Genomic DNA, 17,942 nt, shown 5'->3' on the forward strand with positions numbered 1-17,942 from the left:
GAATGCCTCTGGCAGTCCCATGCTTGCCTAGAATGTCAAACTCCAACTGTCAAACTGAGTTTAAAACCAAGAAAAAAATGTAGTCAAAATTTTGTAATATGGGAGCAATACAGAGCTTAGCCTCACTGGATGAAAAGCAGAGACATTTTCTAGGCTTACAAGCTTTTCTACATGAAAAGAGCCAAGGAGTGGGGAAAGTGAACATCTCTGTCTCATTCCCGACTTCAGCTGGAATGGGGTGGGATGAGCAAGAGAGGAGAATAGCAAGGCAGATGTGATCCTTACAGGAGAAATGGGAAATGGGTGGTTCTTTAAGAAGGTAGAAGAAGGTAAATACAGAATATGGAAGGTGACTAAAGGGGGAGTATCAAGACCAAGACACAACTGATCTGATAGGAGAAACAGGCAAAAAATAGCTCCTTTGAGGAGTGGGAAAAGAAATAAATATAAGAAAAAATAGAGGGAGTTAAAATAACAAAAAGGAATCATACTACTATTTACCAAAATTGTGAATTTGTAATATACATAATTCAGTGAATAAACATACATGTATAGTTTCTCCAAACGTTAAAGACCTAGCAAAAGCACCAACACCAGACATGAGAATCCCTCTTGAGTTTTTGTTTAGGGCTATCTAAGAGGTACATCTTCAATACATATAGCCTATGGCTGTAGCCTTGATTTACTCCCTAGAAGTGCAAGGTAAGTGCCTATTGCTACATGCAAGAAATAGGTTCCCAAGACCTGAGCTAGAACTCACTTGAATTTTCTTTCCCTGTGGACTAGCTCTCATGGTACCAGAAGGTGCCATGCAAGTTTTTGAAGAAGGGAAGCAAACAATACTTCCACTCATCAACGACAACCATGAACCCCACCAACAAGCAGCATGGAAAATAACACTAAAGTATAGTACTGGCACACACATACCTTGGTGGTAACCAATGACTCTCTGGTTATACTTAAGATGCTCAATAAGAAGAAAACAATGCTTGGTACTGGAAGACCACTTAACTATTCAGTGCTAATTATTGGAGGAGAATCTACAATCACGAATACACCTAACAATAATCTATAAACACTTGTTCTTATGTCCACAGATAAGTGTGGTCTTCAATTTCATCAAGAATGTTTCTCTTTTCAACATACAGGGACCACTACCTAAACCCAACCAATCAAAATGCAGAGTTGTAGTCTCAGTGACCACATCTACGGATGCTCTCATACCTAAGGCTCAGGAAGCATTTCAGAAGAGGGAAGAAGGATTGTAAGAGACAGAGGATTAGGGAGTTTCTGTGAGTTGTATCTCCTAGTAACATCAGAGTTTATGAACCACACTCATAAACTCTCACCAACATGATGGCTCAATTGTGAGCTGAACAAGGATGAAACCAATGGCTATGCCAAAGTGGACAGGTAAAAGCCCACTGACACTCAACCCTAAACAGAGAATTGCAGGAAATTAAGAAAAGCAGGGAGTGGGAGAGGTGGCTTTCCACAGGAAAGAGCACACTAATTGGTTGCCTAGTAATACATGGTTAGTCCTGAGAACATACACACAAATAACATTGTATGGACTAACAGAATATATTTGGGAATCCATGTGTATACAAATACACATGGGCATTCAAAAACAATTGATGATCAGAGTCCATGAATTTGAAAGAAATTTTGAAAGAATATGTGGGAGATTTAGATGGAGGAAAGGAAAGGGAGAAATATTGTAATTAAAAACAATCTCAAAAACAAACAACTAAGAAAAAGAACTGGAAAATGCTCAAATCAATTTATTCAATGTTCTTATCCATTTGTGTAATCTGATTGCTGAAAATTGAATTGTTGTTCTTATATTCTTCCCGAGTCTGTAAGCAAAACACATTCTTTTTCTGATCTAAGTCCCAGGGACTAGAGAGTGTTAAACCTATTAAATGATAGATATGGTTATTCACATGCTAAAAAATCAAGAAAGAATGCACAGTTTTGGTTTTACTAAAATAAATTCTCTGTGAAAACATGCAATAACCACACATTTCATGACAGATCAGTCTAAATTTCCATCAAGGTGAACAGATGTGTCAGGGAGTCCTATCAGGAAGAATATATATAAAATACAAGGATGTAAGTTTTCCAAAGCAGTAACAATGTCGTTGGGGGAAATCTCGCAAAGTCTCTACAGTAACAACGAACTAACTGTAAGTAACTAAGGACTGCTATGGGTGGGAGAAATAGTCTTCCCTCGGGAAGAGTGCACCAACTAGTTATTGAATATCAAATGGTCAGCGCACATGCATACACACACACACACACACACACACACACACAAACTATGTGCATATACAAGCAGTATTATAAAGACTGAGCATGTATGTAACAACATTTAAATATATAAGAGGTCAAGGAAGGGGATACACGGATGTTTTAGAGGGAAGAAAGGGAAGGGATAAATGATGTAATTGAATTATAATCTCAAAATATATAAATTCTCTTAAAATGTTTTAGTAAATTATTACTTCATTGAAGTAAAAAAATTATTATAAACAAATTAGAAGGCATCCAAAAGTGAAATGATATTTATCATTATGTTGAAGAACAAAATAGTAGTTATCACTGTAGTAAAGGTCAATGCATTTTTTCTTAGGTATAGAATACAAAGGTATATTGGCATAATCCCAAAAGCTGCTAGGATAGTATAACCAGATCCTTCAGTGTATGTACAACTTCTTTCTAAAATATCTACTTCAAATATGAAAATGCTTATAAAGGGGATGTGGTTTCCTACTACATGAGTATAACTTTTACCCATTCTTCTGGAACAGATTCAACATTGAGCTTTATGCATTATCCTATTATAGAAGATAATTTAAATGTAAGCCATAGTTGGGAAATTATTAAGTTAATTGCTTACTAAGTTTTATTTTTCAAAACTGCATAATCAATTATTTCTAGTTATAAGATGTCATAATTTTGCTAAAGTTATATATCATATAACCCAAACAACTCAGTTTAAAGTTCTAAGCTCTTGCTTACTGAACGACAAAAAAATGAAGTAGTTTAACTGCTATCTAATAATACTTATATCTACAATATTTTATCTTGCAAACGGTAACAAAACTGTTTTTCAAATGTCCTGATGAATGCATCTTTGACTTCCTTATTTCTCAGGCTATAAATGAATGGGTTCAACATTGGGATTACAGTGGTGTAAAATAGTGACACAACTTTATTGATATCCAGAGAGAAGCTGGAGCTTGGACGTACATAGATAAAGAAGAGAGTCCCGTAAAGGATAGAGACAGCTGTCAGGTGTGAAGAGCATGTGGAGAAGGCTTTGCGTCTCCCATCAGCAGAGCCAATCTTTAGGATGGTGATGGCAATGTAAACATAGGACACCAAGATGATCATACCACTGAATACACCTAGGATACCAGCCAGGATGAAAAGCAAACGTTTATTCATCTGAGTATCTGCACATGCCAGTGAGAGAACAGGAAGAAGGTCACAGAAAAAATGATTGATGAGATTTGGACCACAGTATGGCAGGATAAATGCAGAGGTAATATGGATCGTAGTGCTTATAAGGCCTATGCTGTAAGGGCCTACCACTAGCTGTACACAGACCCATTGGGACATGATGGATGTATACAGCAAGGGTTTACAGATGGCAACATACCTATCATAAGCCATGGAGGCCAGGAGGAAACATTCTGTCACTACAAACTGACTAAATAAACAAAGCTGGATAGCACAACCCAAGAAGGAGATCACTTTTTTATCCACAAAGATGCCAGACAACATCTTAGGACTGATGACAGAAGAGGAGCAGGCATCCACAAAGGACAAGTGGCTGAGAAAAAAGTACATGGGGATGTGGAGTCGAGTGTCCAAGTGAATGAGAACGATCATTCCCAGATTCCCCAGAAGAGTTACAAGATAAACACAGAGAAATGTCAGAAAGAGGGCAATTTGGAGCTGCAAGGAGGAGGTTAATCCAGTGAAGAAGAACTCAGTCACAACAGTTTGATTTCTTTGCTTCATTCCCGTAGATCAATCTGTTATGACAAAGACAGCATTTGTCAATGCAGTAGATTCACAAATAAAGTCTTTTTAGTTAATTTTAGTTTTGTTAACTTGAGTTTTACTCTTTTCTTTCCTGCTAGTCATTAGGGATGCTGTCTTTGGAGCTTAGGCACCTTTGAGTCTGGAAGAAACCTCACTGAGTTCTTTGGTATACTCTTATTTTTTTAATGCAAATTTTAGATCTATAGCATGAACTTTGGAGATTCTGTCATAAAATTTTTCTAACTTCAAACTTCGCATATCTGTCTCAAGACACCTGTTTATGAACTAAAAATATTTTACAAAACATTGAAAACATGAAAAAATAAAAACAGGAAAAAAGTAATTGTGTGACTCAGTGAATTTAGATTATCTTAACCAGCTTAATCACAGGCAAGTGTTGTATCCCTACCCTGCACAACTAACTCTTTATGCGTCTATAATTTAATTTATGATGTCTAAACTATAGAATGGTATACTAAGAAAAAGAGCTGAACCATTTGAATAAGTTTCATGCAACTACACAATACACTTTCTGTCATGAATTCTCCAACTCATCTAAGTCTTTCATATCATGGCCATAACTATCTAATGATACAATAAGTCTTCCTATATTGTGTGGCTTACCAAAGACCCCATTCTTAAATATCGGTTGTTTACAGGGTCTTTCTACAAAACAAATGATTTAAGAATAAACAGACAATTCACATTTATCCAAGAGAAATAACTTATATCCACATAGTGAACTATACATAATCATTCACGGAAGTTTCATGTATACTAGCTGAGAATGTGAAATGATCAAAATTCCCTTAAGTTGGTGAAATATTCAAGTACGATTCAGGCAACAACATGAATAAATATCAAAAACATTTCAGTGAGTTGAAAAAAAAAGCCAGGCCAGAAACATCATAGAGTTTATGACTTTGGTGAGATGAAATTTGCCATTAATATTGTGACTATGGAAGAAATGTCTTACATTTATCTACATGGGTGTGGAATGTGCCTGGCTGTGGGATTGTTGAACAAATCCACCTTTGTGATTTAATGATCAGAAATGATGCAAAACACTCATGGAATACATTACTTTACCACTGATAAAAATTATAGATGCATTGCCAAGAATATAACTATCATTTTTATTTTCTGAGCATCAATGATAATTTTTTTTTAATTTCAGTGTTTATTTAGCAAGAGTAACATCACATGGAGGAGCAGTGAATGTAAAGAAAGGACAGTACAGTAAAAGTAAGGAGGAGGAACGTGCAGTTGAAATAACCATAGATATTTCAAAAATTGTACAAAATTAACCCCAGGGCACAGTATGCCTCAGGGTGTGCTATGACCTTTGGTTGTATTGCTCAAAAGTACCAGTAGGTGTCTACTGACTTCATCTCTGGTAGGAAAAGTGGAAATGGTTTTGATTTACTGAAAGCTAGCAAAGAGAAAAGTTTCCAATACTTCTAGTTTCAAAGGCAATGGGAGGGGAGAAGAAAACACCTGGAGGAGTATGACTGAAGTTGTCAGAAAACTACCTTAGGTTGAAAATGTTTCAAAATTGTTATGCTTTTTAGGCATAGCAACTCACTTCTAGTCATTCATATATTTTCATTATTAGATCAAAAGATAGAAACAAATCATTTGAAGTGCCACTATTAAAGTTATAGAAAAAATGTGAGGCAAATGATAATGACCAAAAGTATGTCTCATATAATTGCCTCCATTAAAGATGTTAAAAGCATACATTTTTATGACAATTATTATAATTTTAAACTCTGTGTTGAACAAGAAATACTGTGTGAAATGATATCCTGGCTGTATAAAAACCCATTAGACTTTTCCAGTCTCACCTTGGGCACTAGAAGATTGAAAATTCAAATGAGATGATTCAGATGCATGTTTGTTTTCTAATTATAATTGAAGAAGCTTAGGATGAGCAAATAAATTAGATTCCACCGAAAACAAGACATCTCAGTTTTAACATTTGGTTAGCCAATAAATCTTTCTTCATATTGCACTAGCCCTAGGCTAAGTCCCATACCAGCTACCTCAACAGAAATCTGCTATAATATACATTCTAATTAAGCCATTAAAAGTGAAAGTAATAGATGAAATAGCCAACCATTGCCTAATATATTTTTCATCTTTAACTCACAAATGGTTCTTTCCCAGGTCACTGAATTCATTTTAGTAACCTGGCCTCTGAAGATATTTGCATATCAAATAGTCCATTTTCAGCAGGAATTCACCACAAACTACCTGTTCATTTAATGGAGAATTATCAAATTTATAGTTCTTTATGAGAATGCATTACCCTGTAAATATGCACCAGCTCTCTTCAGGTTTCCTGGTTGTCCAGAAGGTTAAAGACTGTGTAATAGCATCCTAAAGCTGAACCTTATTAAGACACTCACTCATTTAATTCTACATATGATGCAGAGCAGTGTTTCCTAAAGACTGGAAATAAATTAGTGTCAACTCCCTCAAGGAATTAGCAGCCCAAGAGATATGGTCTATAAGGAAATTGTTAACAAATTTTTATTACTAGATTAGGCTATTGATGATAAATAAATGGATAAAGAGCTGTGGATAGCTCATTCCTGGAGCATTTGTGTAGTACCAGCCACATACAAAATGGCATATTGATGAATATTATGAAAATATTCAATCAAGCTTATTAACATTTATTCTTTGTGCTGATAATGCATGAGATATATTCTCTTTAGACAATTTTAAGTACAAAAGATAATTATTATTTATTTACCTTTGTTTTACAAGACAGGGTTTCTTGTTCAGTTTTTAAAATTAATTTATTCTGTCATATATTATATCTGGACCACAGTTTCTCTTCTCTTTCCCATCCCACCTTCTCCATTCTCCCTTATCTTCTCAAAGGCAGGCATCCCAGGGATATCAACTAAACATGACATATCAAGTTGAAATAAGATTAATAACATCCCCTCATATTAAGGCTGAATGAGTAACCCAGTATGAAGCCATGGGTCCCAAAACAGAACAAAAGCATCAGAAATAGGCCCTGCTCACTCTTCTAGGCACCCAACAAGCACAACAAACAATATGACTATAACATTTATAGAGGGTCTAGGTTAGACCCATTCAGGCTTCTTAATTGTAGATTCAGTCTTAGTGAGCACCTATGTGTCCAAGCTAGTTGCTTCTGTGGGTTTTCTTGTGGTGTCCTTGACCTCTCTGGCTCCTAGAATTCTGCCTCTACATCTTCACCATGAATCTCTGAATTCCATCTAATGTTTGGCTGTGGGTCTTTGCTTCGGTTTCCAACAGCTGCTGGATGAAGCTGCTCTGATGACATGTGGGCTAGGCAACAAATTATGTGTATAGTAATATATCTTTAGTCATCATTCATCTATTTATTTATTTATTGATTGGTTGATTGATTGATTAGTTGTTAGTTGTATTTGGTACCAGTGGACTGGCGGCAGGTGGGACAGAAACAAGAAGGATCGGGCGAGGAAAGCTAGAGGGAGAGAGTCCTGGGAGAGACAGCTGCAATTGGGACGGTAATTTGTGGACGAGGAAGAAACTTAGTGCAATGGAATCTCCCAAGATTCCTCAGATGACCCTAGATAAGACTCCTAGTAATGAGGGAAACACAGAGAGACTGAACTAGCTATCTCCTGTAACCAGGAAAGACTTCCAGTGGAGGGTCTGGTACACCAACACAAACCTTCAGCTAACAACTTGTCCTACCAGTTGGGTTAATGGTAGCACAGAAATTGTGGGAGTGGTGAACCAACGACTGGTCCAGCTTGAGGCCCATGCCTATAGTCCATTCCTGATACTGTCTGGAAGACAAGAAACCAGAAGCTGGATGGTACAGACACAGGGTTTCTTATCAAATAATAATATTAACTACAACCACCCTGATGTACAAAATATCTATGGAATTATTTTTTGGGAAAAATCATATTGAAGACAGTCAAATTCAAGGGTCTAAAATACAACTCTTATCTCTATTGTGTAGATATACAACATTTTTTGAATCCATTCCTCTGTGGAGTACTACTCAGCTATCAAAAACAATGACTTCATGAAATTTGTAGGCAAATGGAATGAACTAGAAAATATCATCCTGAGTGAGGTAACCCAATCACAGAAAAACACACTTGTTATACACTCATTGATAAGTGAATGTTAGCCAAAAAGCTCAAATTATCCAAGATGCAATCCATAGACCACAGGAAGCTCCAGAAGAAGGATGACCAAAATGAGGATGCCCCCACTCCTTCTTAAAAGGGGGAAAATATCCATAAGAGGGGATATGAAAGCAAAGTTTAGAGCAGTGACTAAAGGAATGGACATTCAGAACCTGCCCCACATTTGGACCATGTGGCATATATATATATATATATATATATATATATATATATATATATATATATATATATACAGCCACCAAAACTAGATAAGATTGATGAAGCTAAAAAGTGCATGCTGAAAGGGACCTGATATAGATGTCTCCTGAGAGACACATCCAGAGCATGTCCAATACAGAGGTCAGTGCTAGCAGCAAACCACTGAACTGAGAACAGGAACCCCTTTGGGGGAATTAGAAGAAGGATTGAAAGGGCTGAAGGAGCTTGCAACCCCATAAGAACAACAATGTCAACCAACCAGAGCTTCCAGGGACTAACCACTACCAAAAGACTATACATGGACTGGCCTAGAGCTCCAACTGCATATGTAGCAGAGGATAGTTTTGTTGCAGGACCAGTGGAAGGGGAAGCCCTTGGTCCTGCCAAGGTTGGACCCCCAGTTCAGGGGAATGTTTGGGGAGGAGGGTGAGAGGGGTGGATGGGGGGAACACACATATGGGGGAGTGGAAGGGGGAGAATATATATATATATATATATATTTCTAAATATAAAATAAAGACTGTATGGGAAAATGAGCTACTTTAAATGCACAACAATGATTATTAGACACAGAGAGGACAGGCAGATATGGGAGGATAGATAATAAAACATGGATGGATAGAAATAATATGTTCTAATTTTCTTTAGATTTACAATAACTTACCAATTGGTGCATTTAAGTTTTGTATAATTTTCTGTTGCCCCTCAGTGTGCAAAGGATTTATTTTCCTGAGAGAAATCAAGCTTCTGTAAAGCAGTATAATTGAATATGTTAGAATCACTAACTCATTTGAATGTGGGCTGTCAATTGAATGACTTTTGGAAGATCAATGAAGATGATATTTTGCATGACTTATTATGACTTACACTGAGAAGAAAGCCTATTTTCATGTTCGGGGAGTGAAAAAACTTGTGACCTCTTTGGGGAACCTTGAAAGAGATTAACCATCACCTCTTCCTTTAACTGATACCAGTGCCTGGTTTTGCTCTCTGACATGCTCTCTCTCTCATCATCTTCAAAGTTATTTTATATCAGAAATCAGATGAGAAATGTTCTTATTCAAAATTTTTAGGTCTTAATGAACAGAATAAAACTTGAACCTGTTTAGTCTGCTGAGATCCCCTAGGCCATCTTTACCTTCCACAATTCCGGGCCAAATCCAAGTCACACATGCTGTGCCCCAGGCCAGGGTGGTGAGTCTCTGGATCCTATCACACCTGCCTTTTCTGAGACTTAAGTATCCCTCTGTCTATACTAAGATCCCAGTGCCTGCATCTCTGAAGACAAGAGCATCTCCTTGCTAGATGTCTGTTCAGTCTTCTCCACTGGATTGGCCGATAACCAGTGCTCCCTACAGGGTGCCATGTCTTATGATTGTTATGTCGCCATATCTAATCTCCTGCTTTATGCTCAAGCTAAGATGATTTAGCAATGCAATAAATAATGGTAACAAGCAACAGATTCATATTGATCTTTTATGGTGAAAGTGTCTTTGATGATTTTTTCTGTGATGTCTGGTGATGTTGGCATGTGATGTGAGGAGAGTTTCCAGTCTGTGCTGTACTTCTTCCTAGCATCCAAAGTCATTCTTACCCTGTTCATTTTGTCTTCCTATCTCTTTATCATTTCTGCCATGTTGAGGATCTAATTCACCAAGAGCCACTTCAAGGGGTTTTCCACCTGCTTCTCATATTTAGCTCTGCGACCTTGTACTATGACTCCATTCTCCATGTCTACTCTTGCCCAAGTTCCAGCAACTCCCTGAAGAGGGACAGAATGGTGTCTACCTTTTATCCTGTCTTATTTTCCATGTTGGATCCCATGGACTACAGTCTCAGGAATAAAGATGTGTAGAAAGCTCTGATAAAAACACTGCAGGTTAGCTTATTCTGAAGTCTAAGTTGACATACACCTAGCAAGACAGGACTGTGTGAATACAAACTATTTGAATCAAAGTACAGGCACTGAGAATTTATAGGTAAAATTTTATTATTTGGAATTCAACATAAACTGTGTCTTTAGTTTACATGTTTTACTTAATAGTGGAAAATTTTAATTTTTTAAGGTTTTGTTGTCATACTTTCATGTATGTGCACAATGCATTTTTCTCTCATTCAGTTTGTATTAGTTGTTGAGTAATTAAACTGTAGTCTACTATTGACTATTAATTTAAACTATTAATACAATTTTAAAACACAAATCTTTAATTGGGTATAAAAGAGGAAAGCCTGTAATATTATCTTAATGGATTGATTTTTAATTAATTCTCTCTCCTAATACTCACCCCATTCTTGTCCTTGTACTACAAGTATTGTGGATACATGACAGAAACACATTATGAATTATTAATGTATCTATAACAACATGTCATTTCTAATAGGCACTGGGTTGATTCCTCATTAAACAAAAGACTTGTAATGTTAAAATTTGTTTTTGGGAAGGGAGAAGATAATTATGTATGAGAGAATAACCACACACAAATCAAAAAATCAAAACTTGGAACTAATTCATCTGATGTAATGTCTGCTACTATTGACCACATTTAAATTTTATTAAATTTATAAATGTGCCCATTTTGTCGATTGTAATAATAAACTTTAATCTCTGACTTAGATATTTAATAACCAACCTGCCATGTACTAAATATCAAAGTACATGTTTCTTTTCAAAGTATCTGTAACAATAATGCATGTGTTGAGTCTAGAACATTATTTTACTGATCTGAACATGTAAGTGTAACTTGCCTGAAGAGGTAACAAAAGGTTTGCCTCTAAGTATGTTACACACTATCCTAAAACATGTTAGAATTTCAATAAAATAAGCCACTAAATAAATAAGTGAATTGATCTACTGCATTTGATAATGGAACTTACATATGAAGGGAATTATAGCAAGTACTCAAAGGAGAGGAGATAGAGGTTTTATTCCTGATGGAATCACTAGAGAGTTAAGGCATTGAATTCATATGGAGGTTTAAGGAAGTTGGCTCATAGCCAGAGATACCAACTATTTGATCCTCCAGGGTTTCTGGCAGCATCACAAATAGCTTTGTTAAGGCTGGAAATATGCTGACAATTCCCATGTCCAGTCCTAAGAGACAAGTAGTCTGGATCTGAACAGCCACAGGCTAAAGGATCTTGATAGTTTATTTTATCTTGAAGTTGTTTTTCCCCCTAATTGAACCATTTTAATATGCAACCTGAGGGAGGGTTCTGCAAAGTGTCTACGAGACTACACAATAGTTAGGGTGAGAAACAGCCAAAAAAGACTCATAATTTCCATAGATTATAAACCATTTTATTGATATTTTTAGCTGCATCTCATTGACAACTCATAAATTCTCTGTCTGATACTGCATTGATATAAAAGATATTTTCAAAGAGTGGTTTTGCATATTATATTTATGCTTTATTAAGGAATTCGTTGGAGGGATCACTGTACTAAAGAAAAGTCTCACAGTCTTACCTACACACCTCAGAATCTTAGCAGTCTGAAATTACTCTTCAGAGAGCAACAATGGCTTGGTCAACTTAATTTAAAACTATGTTCTTTGAAACTGTAATTTCATTTTCTCTCAAGTTCTTTAAGAATTAACTAACAAGATGAATTTTATGAAAAAATTAAGAGACAAAATATAATAGTAAAAGCATTAAATGTTCAAGTGTATAAACTATAGGTGTTAAATATTACACATACAAAACAAAAATTAAGTAAAAGTCATTTGCTCATCATTTCATCATTCAGAGGATCATCTGTTCAATTTATGTGAAATGCATAAATACGAGAGCACATGCAAAACTGAGTTATTGGGAGAATATGTTAACAGCACTTAGCCAAAAGTGGTAATCTTCACGTGTGTGGTCGTATTGTCTGTGTTGCTTTCTTGAAAGCATCTTTGACATCTTTGTTCCTTAGGCTATAGATGAGAGGGTTGAGCAATGGGTTGACTACAGTGTAGAAGAGGGCAGCCACTTTGTCCTTTTCTAGCGAGTAGGTTGAACTAGGCCTTGAATACATGAACAGCAAGGAGCCATAGAAGAGCATGACTGAAACCAGATGAGAGGCACAGGTGGAGAAAGCTTTACGTCTTCCTGAGGCAGAGCGGATCCTCAAGATAGCCAGCAAGATGTTGAAGTAGGATATAAGGATGGCCAGAATGCTGGAGAGCACAGTGAAGCCCACCACACCTAGGAGGACCTTTTCATAGACACGGGTGTCTGTACAGGACATTTTTACCAATGGTGGTGCATCACAGAAAAAGTGATCAATAATATTTTTACCACAGAAAGTTAGCCGGAAGGTGTTTGCAGTATGGGCTATGGCATTCAAAAATCCCCCTATGTAACACCCAACTACTAACCCGGTACAGAGAGAAGACGACATGATGCTTGAGTAGATCAATGGACTACAAATTGCAGAGTGTCGGTCATAAGCCATGGCTGCCAGAAGGTAGCATTCAGTGTAGGCTACAACACAGGAGAAGAACAACTGAGCCCCACATCCGGCCAAGGAAATGCGTTTGTCTTCTGAGATACAAGTGGCCAATATTTTGGGTGTATATACAGAAGTATACCAGAAATCCAAAAATGACAGATTGCTGATGAAAAAGTACATAGGTGTATGTAGTTTAGAATCAATTCGGATTAAGACAACCAACATCATGTTCCCAGACAGTGTCAACAAGTAGATGGTTAGAAATATTCCAAATAGAACCAACTGCCAGTGGGGGTCTGCTGAGAAGCCCACGAGGATGAATTCAGTAAGGATGGTGCGATTGTCCACCTCCATGTCCACAGAGGAAAACCTGGCCATCAATAAACATTGAATAATGGTAGCAAACATTTTAGGTAATTCAGAAGTTACTAGGGATCCTAAGAGATTTTATTTATTATCCTAAATTCTAAAACTTTAGTGTGTGACTTTGAAAGATTATGACAATTGTGTTGTAAGTGACTTTAAAATTAGAGAGCTTACATAGCGGCTTCAATGCAGTGCACGAAATAGATGAGAGAAATAGCTTATTGAATTGTTCAATAAATGATTGGATATATGTATGTATGTATGTATGTATGTATGTATGTATGTATGTGTGTATATTTGACCAGAACAATGTTTGGACAGTAGTCATCACTCATGAAACTGAAGTACTATGAGTTGAATATGATGCCATGTGCCTACACACAGGAGACTGAAGCAAGAGGATGCTAAATTCACATTCATCTTATGTTTTCAGTATCCCTAATGAAAAATTCACAAACACACACACACACACACACACACACACGCACACACACACACTCACACGCGCGCACACACACACACTTTTAATACATTTCCATAATTAATTGAGAATGCCTTGTGTGTCAAGGATTAAACTTCACATACATTATTCCTTCTGCTCGTGTAACAAACTGAAAAGAATATACTCCACATGAATCATATAGTCTGTACTATATTGAACTCTGTGATTAATTTAATTCACAGAATTTGAATCAAATTTACATAGCTCAAGTAACATTGCATACTTCCTGATATAACTGATGATACTTGTGTAAAATATATGTAATCACAGAGTATGTGCTGAGGAGCTAGATGAGACTTAGACAAAATATATACATGTATATTTATTTATCTATATTTTCCAGTATACTGCTGTACTATAGACTAAATACTACTCTTATATTTATTTCAAATACTAGAAAAATTATTTCAAAAAATTCTCTCATCAAAGAATGATTAATGAGGCTAGTGAAGTGGCTCATCAGGTGAACACTCCTGCAGCTAAGATCGACAACCTGAGTTCCATCCTGAGGACCCCCATGGTAGGAGGAGAAACATTATTATTTCCAAGTTGTCTTCTGGGTTGTACACTTCACACACACACACACACACACACACACACACACACACACACACACACACACAGAGTAACTATAGTAACAACTAAATGAGATGAAAATGAAAGAAAACAGGAATGTTTGAGGACATTGTTATGTTCAATCCTATTATAATATCCTAAGCTCTATGTAAATGTCAGGTAGTACTACATGAGTTTGCACAGTTTTTAATGGTTTGGAGGTTTCTGTAAAAGGTAGTGTGAATTTGAAATAGTGAGAGAAGGAAGTAAAAGATGGTGATTGGAAGTCTGGCAAGCCTGAAGGCATGGTGGGAGAGGAAGGAAGGAAAGAAGAGGAAGGAAGGAAGGATGGAGGAAGGAAGGAAGGAAGGAAGGAAGGAAGGAAGGAAGGAAGGGCAAAAGTGAGCCAGGAAGAAAGAAAGAGGGAGGGAAGAAAGTCAAAGGTCCTGTGTGTCTTGCAATGAATAATTATATATTCTGTAGACTGTAGATAATGTAAAACCAGAATCATTTTATAAACCAAAACCATGTACTACTCACTTTATTCCATCATATGAGATACATAAACATCTGTATCTTATGTAGCAGATAATAAACACCAGGAAGAACTTTGTCCAGAGGAACAATGGACCATGAAGTTAAAAAGCTGCTGTCCCCAAAATGCTAAAAATTCTCTAAAAAACAACCAAAATCAGAACCACAATGAAGAACAGATTTTTATCTTTAGCTGTTCATGCAGAGTGATAATCCAGAGACAAACAGAAGTTGTTGATACATTTCAAAATGCTCACTTTTGAGCAAAGCCAGTCAATATATTGTCACTAGAAGTGTGTATTCAAAACACTTTTAAATCTGTCATCTTCACAATTAGGAGGCAAGTAACTTGCTATTTTCACCAAACACAGAATTTAACTGAGGTCAGTGCACCTTGAAGACGTAAAGCCAGTCTACTTCTATCACTTATGCTGTACTATGCATTACTTCCATTGGAAAATAGTGTGCATCACTTTAAACCTACCCAGTTCTGCAAGCAGGCTGTAACTTACCTGGAGAATATCACCCTCACAATTCTTATCTTATTTTGTAACTTAGCATTCTAGATGCTCATATAATTTGTTCATAATGTTTAACCTGGTATAGATGTTCCAGAGTGCTTAGTTCTCTTTGCCGTGTTCCCATGCCATGGATTGGTTGTTTTCGACATTCCCCAGTTACAGGGCTTTGTTTTCTAACATGTTCTATAACCTACAATTTCACTTCAACTTTTTCTATTCATTTTATTTCTCAAATACAACATCTGTGTGCAGTATCAAAAGATTTTTAGCAGTGTGCTTCCTGTCCCTGCAACACTAATTGATGGACATCTTTATGGTTAATATACTAGTCTTTTTAAGACCATTCAAAATGTCTTTCTCTGGTTATGAACCATCATTAATGATTTAAAAATGTTACCTACTTCCCACCAATAACTGTCATTCTTATGATTACTGAGCTGTGTTGATCACAGTGTTGAAATCATCAATCTTATCTATTTTTAATACATTAATTCATTAATTGACCATTTCTCCACATTAAATTCAATTTCCATTAGGCAAAATATTTCTGTGCTGACTCCTGCTATATTTGTAGCATTGAGAATGTTTATAGGGTAAATAAGTACATACATGATATTTCTTTAACTTGTATTTTCTACATGATTGAATACTTCTAAAAGAACTTACAATATTTAAATTTAAAATTCAGAACAGTATTATCATTAAATGTCTGACAACAAATTTTTTTCTCAAGGGTCGCATACTATATAAAAGCAAGAAGGAAGACTGAGTAAATGAAAATTCATTCCCAGAATCTCAAATCCATTATAAATTGGAAATAAATTGCTGATTATACATGGTTATAAAAATGCAATGGACACAAAATGTCAGAATCAAACATGACATTGCACATAGATAGAATGGCTTTTAAAGATGCATTGCCTATGTATAGTAGCCCTGTTCCAAGTTGCTTCAGTGAAGAAAACAAAGTGTTTAATTATATCTCTGTGGCCTCTAAATATTAGAACGCATAGCACTTGTCAAACTACACAGAGTACCAAACTACACAGAGCAACTCACAAAGTCTGTTAAGTGTGTAATTAAATACGTGGTGCTCAGGACAAATATCAAACATGTATTCAAATCATATAGAATAAACATAGCAGAATATTAAGTGAAATGTATATGCTTGCATATTCTCTCTCTCTCTCTCTGTGTGTGTGTGTGTGTGTGTGTGTGTGTGTGTGTGTGTGTGTGTACATTTATGTTCATGTTTAGCATAGCAGTGATCTTTGGGTGGCCAAGCTATATATAATATTTTCTTTTTCACTGTAGCTGAAGTTCCAGCTAGAGAAAAAATGCTTTGGTTCCCCTCATTCCAGCTACTTACCCTTTGTCTGCAAGACAAGTTCTTGGAAGTCACACAATTTGCTTTCTTTTGGTATTTTGAGGTGCCTTTGTTTGACCTAATATATATTATTTCCTCAATTGTCCACTGAGACTTCTACATAGCAACCAGAAATATATACTTCATTCTCCAAAGACACAATTATCGTTCACTTGGAGTTTGGGGATGATGTATCATTTAGGGTATAATCAAAGGAGTCTTGCTGTATTAAAAGTTGAGTGTGTGCAAGTAAGCCACAATATAGGCTTAAAATGACTGGTGATAGAATTTTTCCAAATTGTGCTACTCAGAATTTCTGGAACATATAATTTTTCTAATTTTTGTTACCATGTTTTTTTCTGTGTACAGACTACCATCCTTCTATAGTCTTAGAAGTTGACAAATGTCTCCTACAATTAATATATTGAGGCTATGACCTCCAAGGCCTCAGAATATAATTTATTATTATTGGGCCTTTAGGATGATGGTTAAGATCAAAGGAAGGAGTGAATAGACTCTCACCTAAATATTTCATATTCAAAGAGACACCAGAGACATGAGTGAACAGAGAGGTCACTTGTGAGTCATCTTCAAGGTAGGCAGAGAGACCTCAGGAAAAATCAGTTCTTCCAAGATGTTGAACTTGGTTTGTACTTCAGAATTCTGAGGGGAAACATGCTTGTTTAGTTTGCCTAGTGTTTGGTGTTTTCTTATGGAATTTCTAACATATTATTCATATAAAAGATTTTTATGGTGAATGTTATCTTTTATATACAAACGTCCTCTCAAAATAGTAAATATGATATCCCACAATAAATTTTCTCAAGATTTATTTACTTTATATGAAAACAGAATACACAAGTATATTATAGTTATTTATATTGAGACACACACATACACACACACACACATATATATATATGTATGTATATATATATATATATATATATATATATATATATAGAGAGAGAGAGAGAGAGAGAGAGAGAAAGAGAGATCCACAAAAACAAAATGTGGTCATCTATCTATCTATCTATCTATCTATCTATATATATATATATATAGAGAGAGAGAGAAAGAGAGATCCACAAAAACAAAATGTGGTCTTCAGATTTCATATATAACCTGGAGTAACTGAAGAAACTGGAAATTTCAAAGGTATTGTTGCAGGGATGGGGATATAAATAGAGGAATAACAGGGTACAAGTGGTCTATC

The 17,942-nt window shown here is 36.0% G+C and overlaps 2 protein-coding genes and 1 pseudogene across 3 annotated transcripts; 1 reads left to right on the top strand and 2 right to left on the bottom strand.

Annotated features, from left to right (window-relative positions):
- Positions 1–3,075: 3,075 nt before the first annotated feature.
- On the bottom strand, positions 3,076–6,429 carry Or5g25 (olfactory receptor family 5 subfamily G member 25). Of its 2 annotated transcripts, XM_063283284.1 has the most exons (2): positions 6,368–6,429; positions 3,076–4,046 (listed from the first exon to the last, which is right to left on the bottom strand). In XM_063283284.1, exon 2 carries the CDS (start codon positions 4,030–4,032, stop codon positions 3,076–3,078), a length of 957 nt encoding a protein of 318 aa, XP_063139354.1. In that variant the 5' UTR covers positions 4,033–4,046; positions 6,368–6,429. The 2 variants fall into 2 exon arrangements, with proteins under 2 accessions (XP_063139354.1, NP_001000287.1); NM_001000287.1 differs by lacking the exon at positions 6,368–6,429 and having other exon boundaries at positions 3,076–4,032.
- Positions 9,500–10,401, top strand: Or9f1-ps1 (olfactory receptor family 9 subfamily F member 1, pseudogene 1; annotated as a pseudogene).
- Or9g4 (olfactory receptor family 9 subfamily G member 4) lies at positions 12,298–13,236 on the bottom strand. The gene has a single exon (NM_001000288.1). The coding sequence runs from the start codon at positions 13,234–13,236 to the stop codon at positions 12,298–12,300; it is 939 nt and encodes a 312-aa protein (NP_001000288.1).
- Between the last annotated feature and the right edge of the window lie 4,706 nt (positions 13,237–17,942).

Source organism: Rattus norvegicus, chromosome 3, assembly GCF_036323735.1.
Source record: "Rattus norvegicus strain BN/NHsdMcwi chromosome 3, GRCr8, whole genome shotgun sequence".
Classification (NCBI taxonomy): domain Eukaryota; kingdom Metazoa; phylum Chordata; class Mammalia; order Rodentia; family Muridae; genus Rattus; species Rattus norvegicus.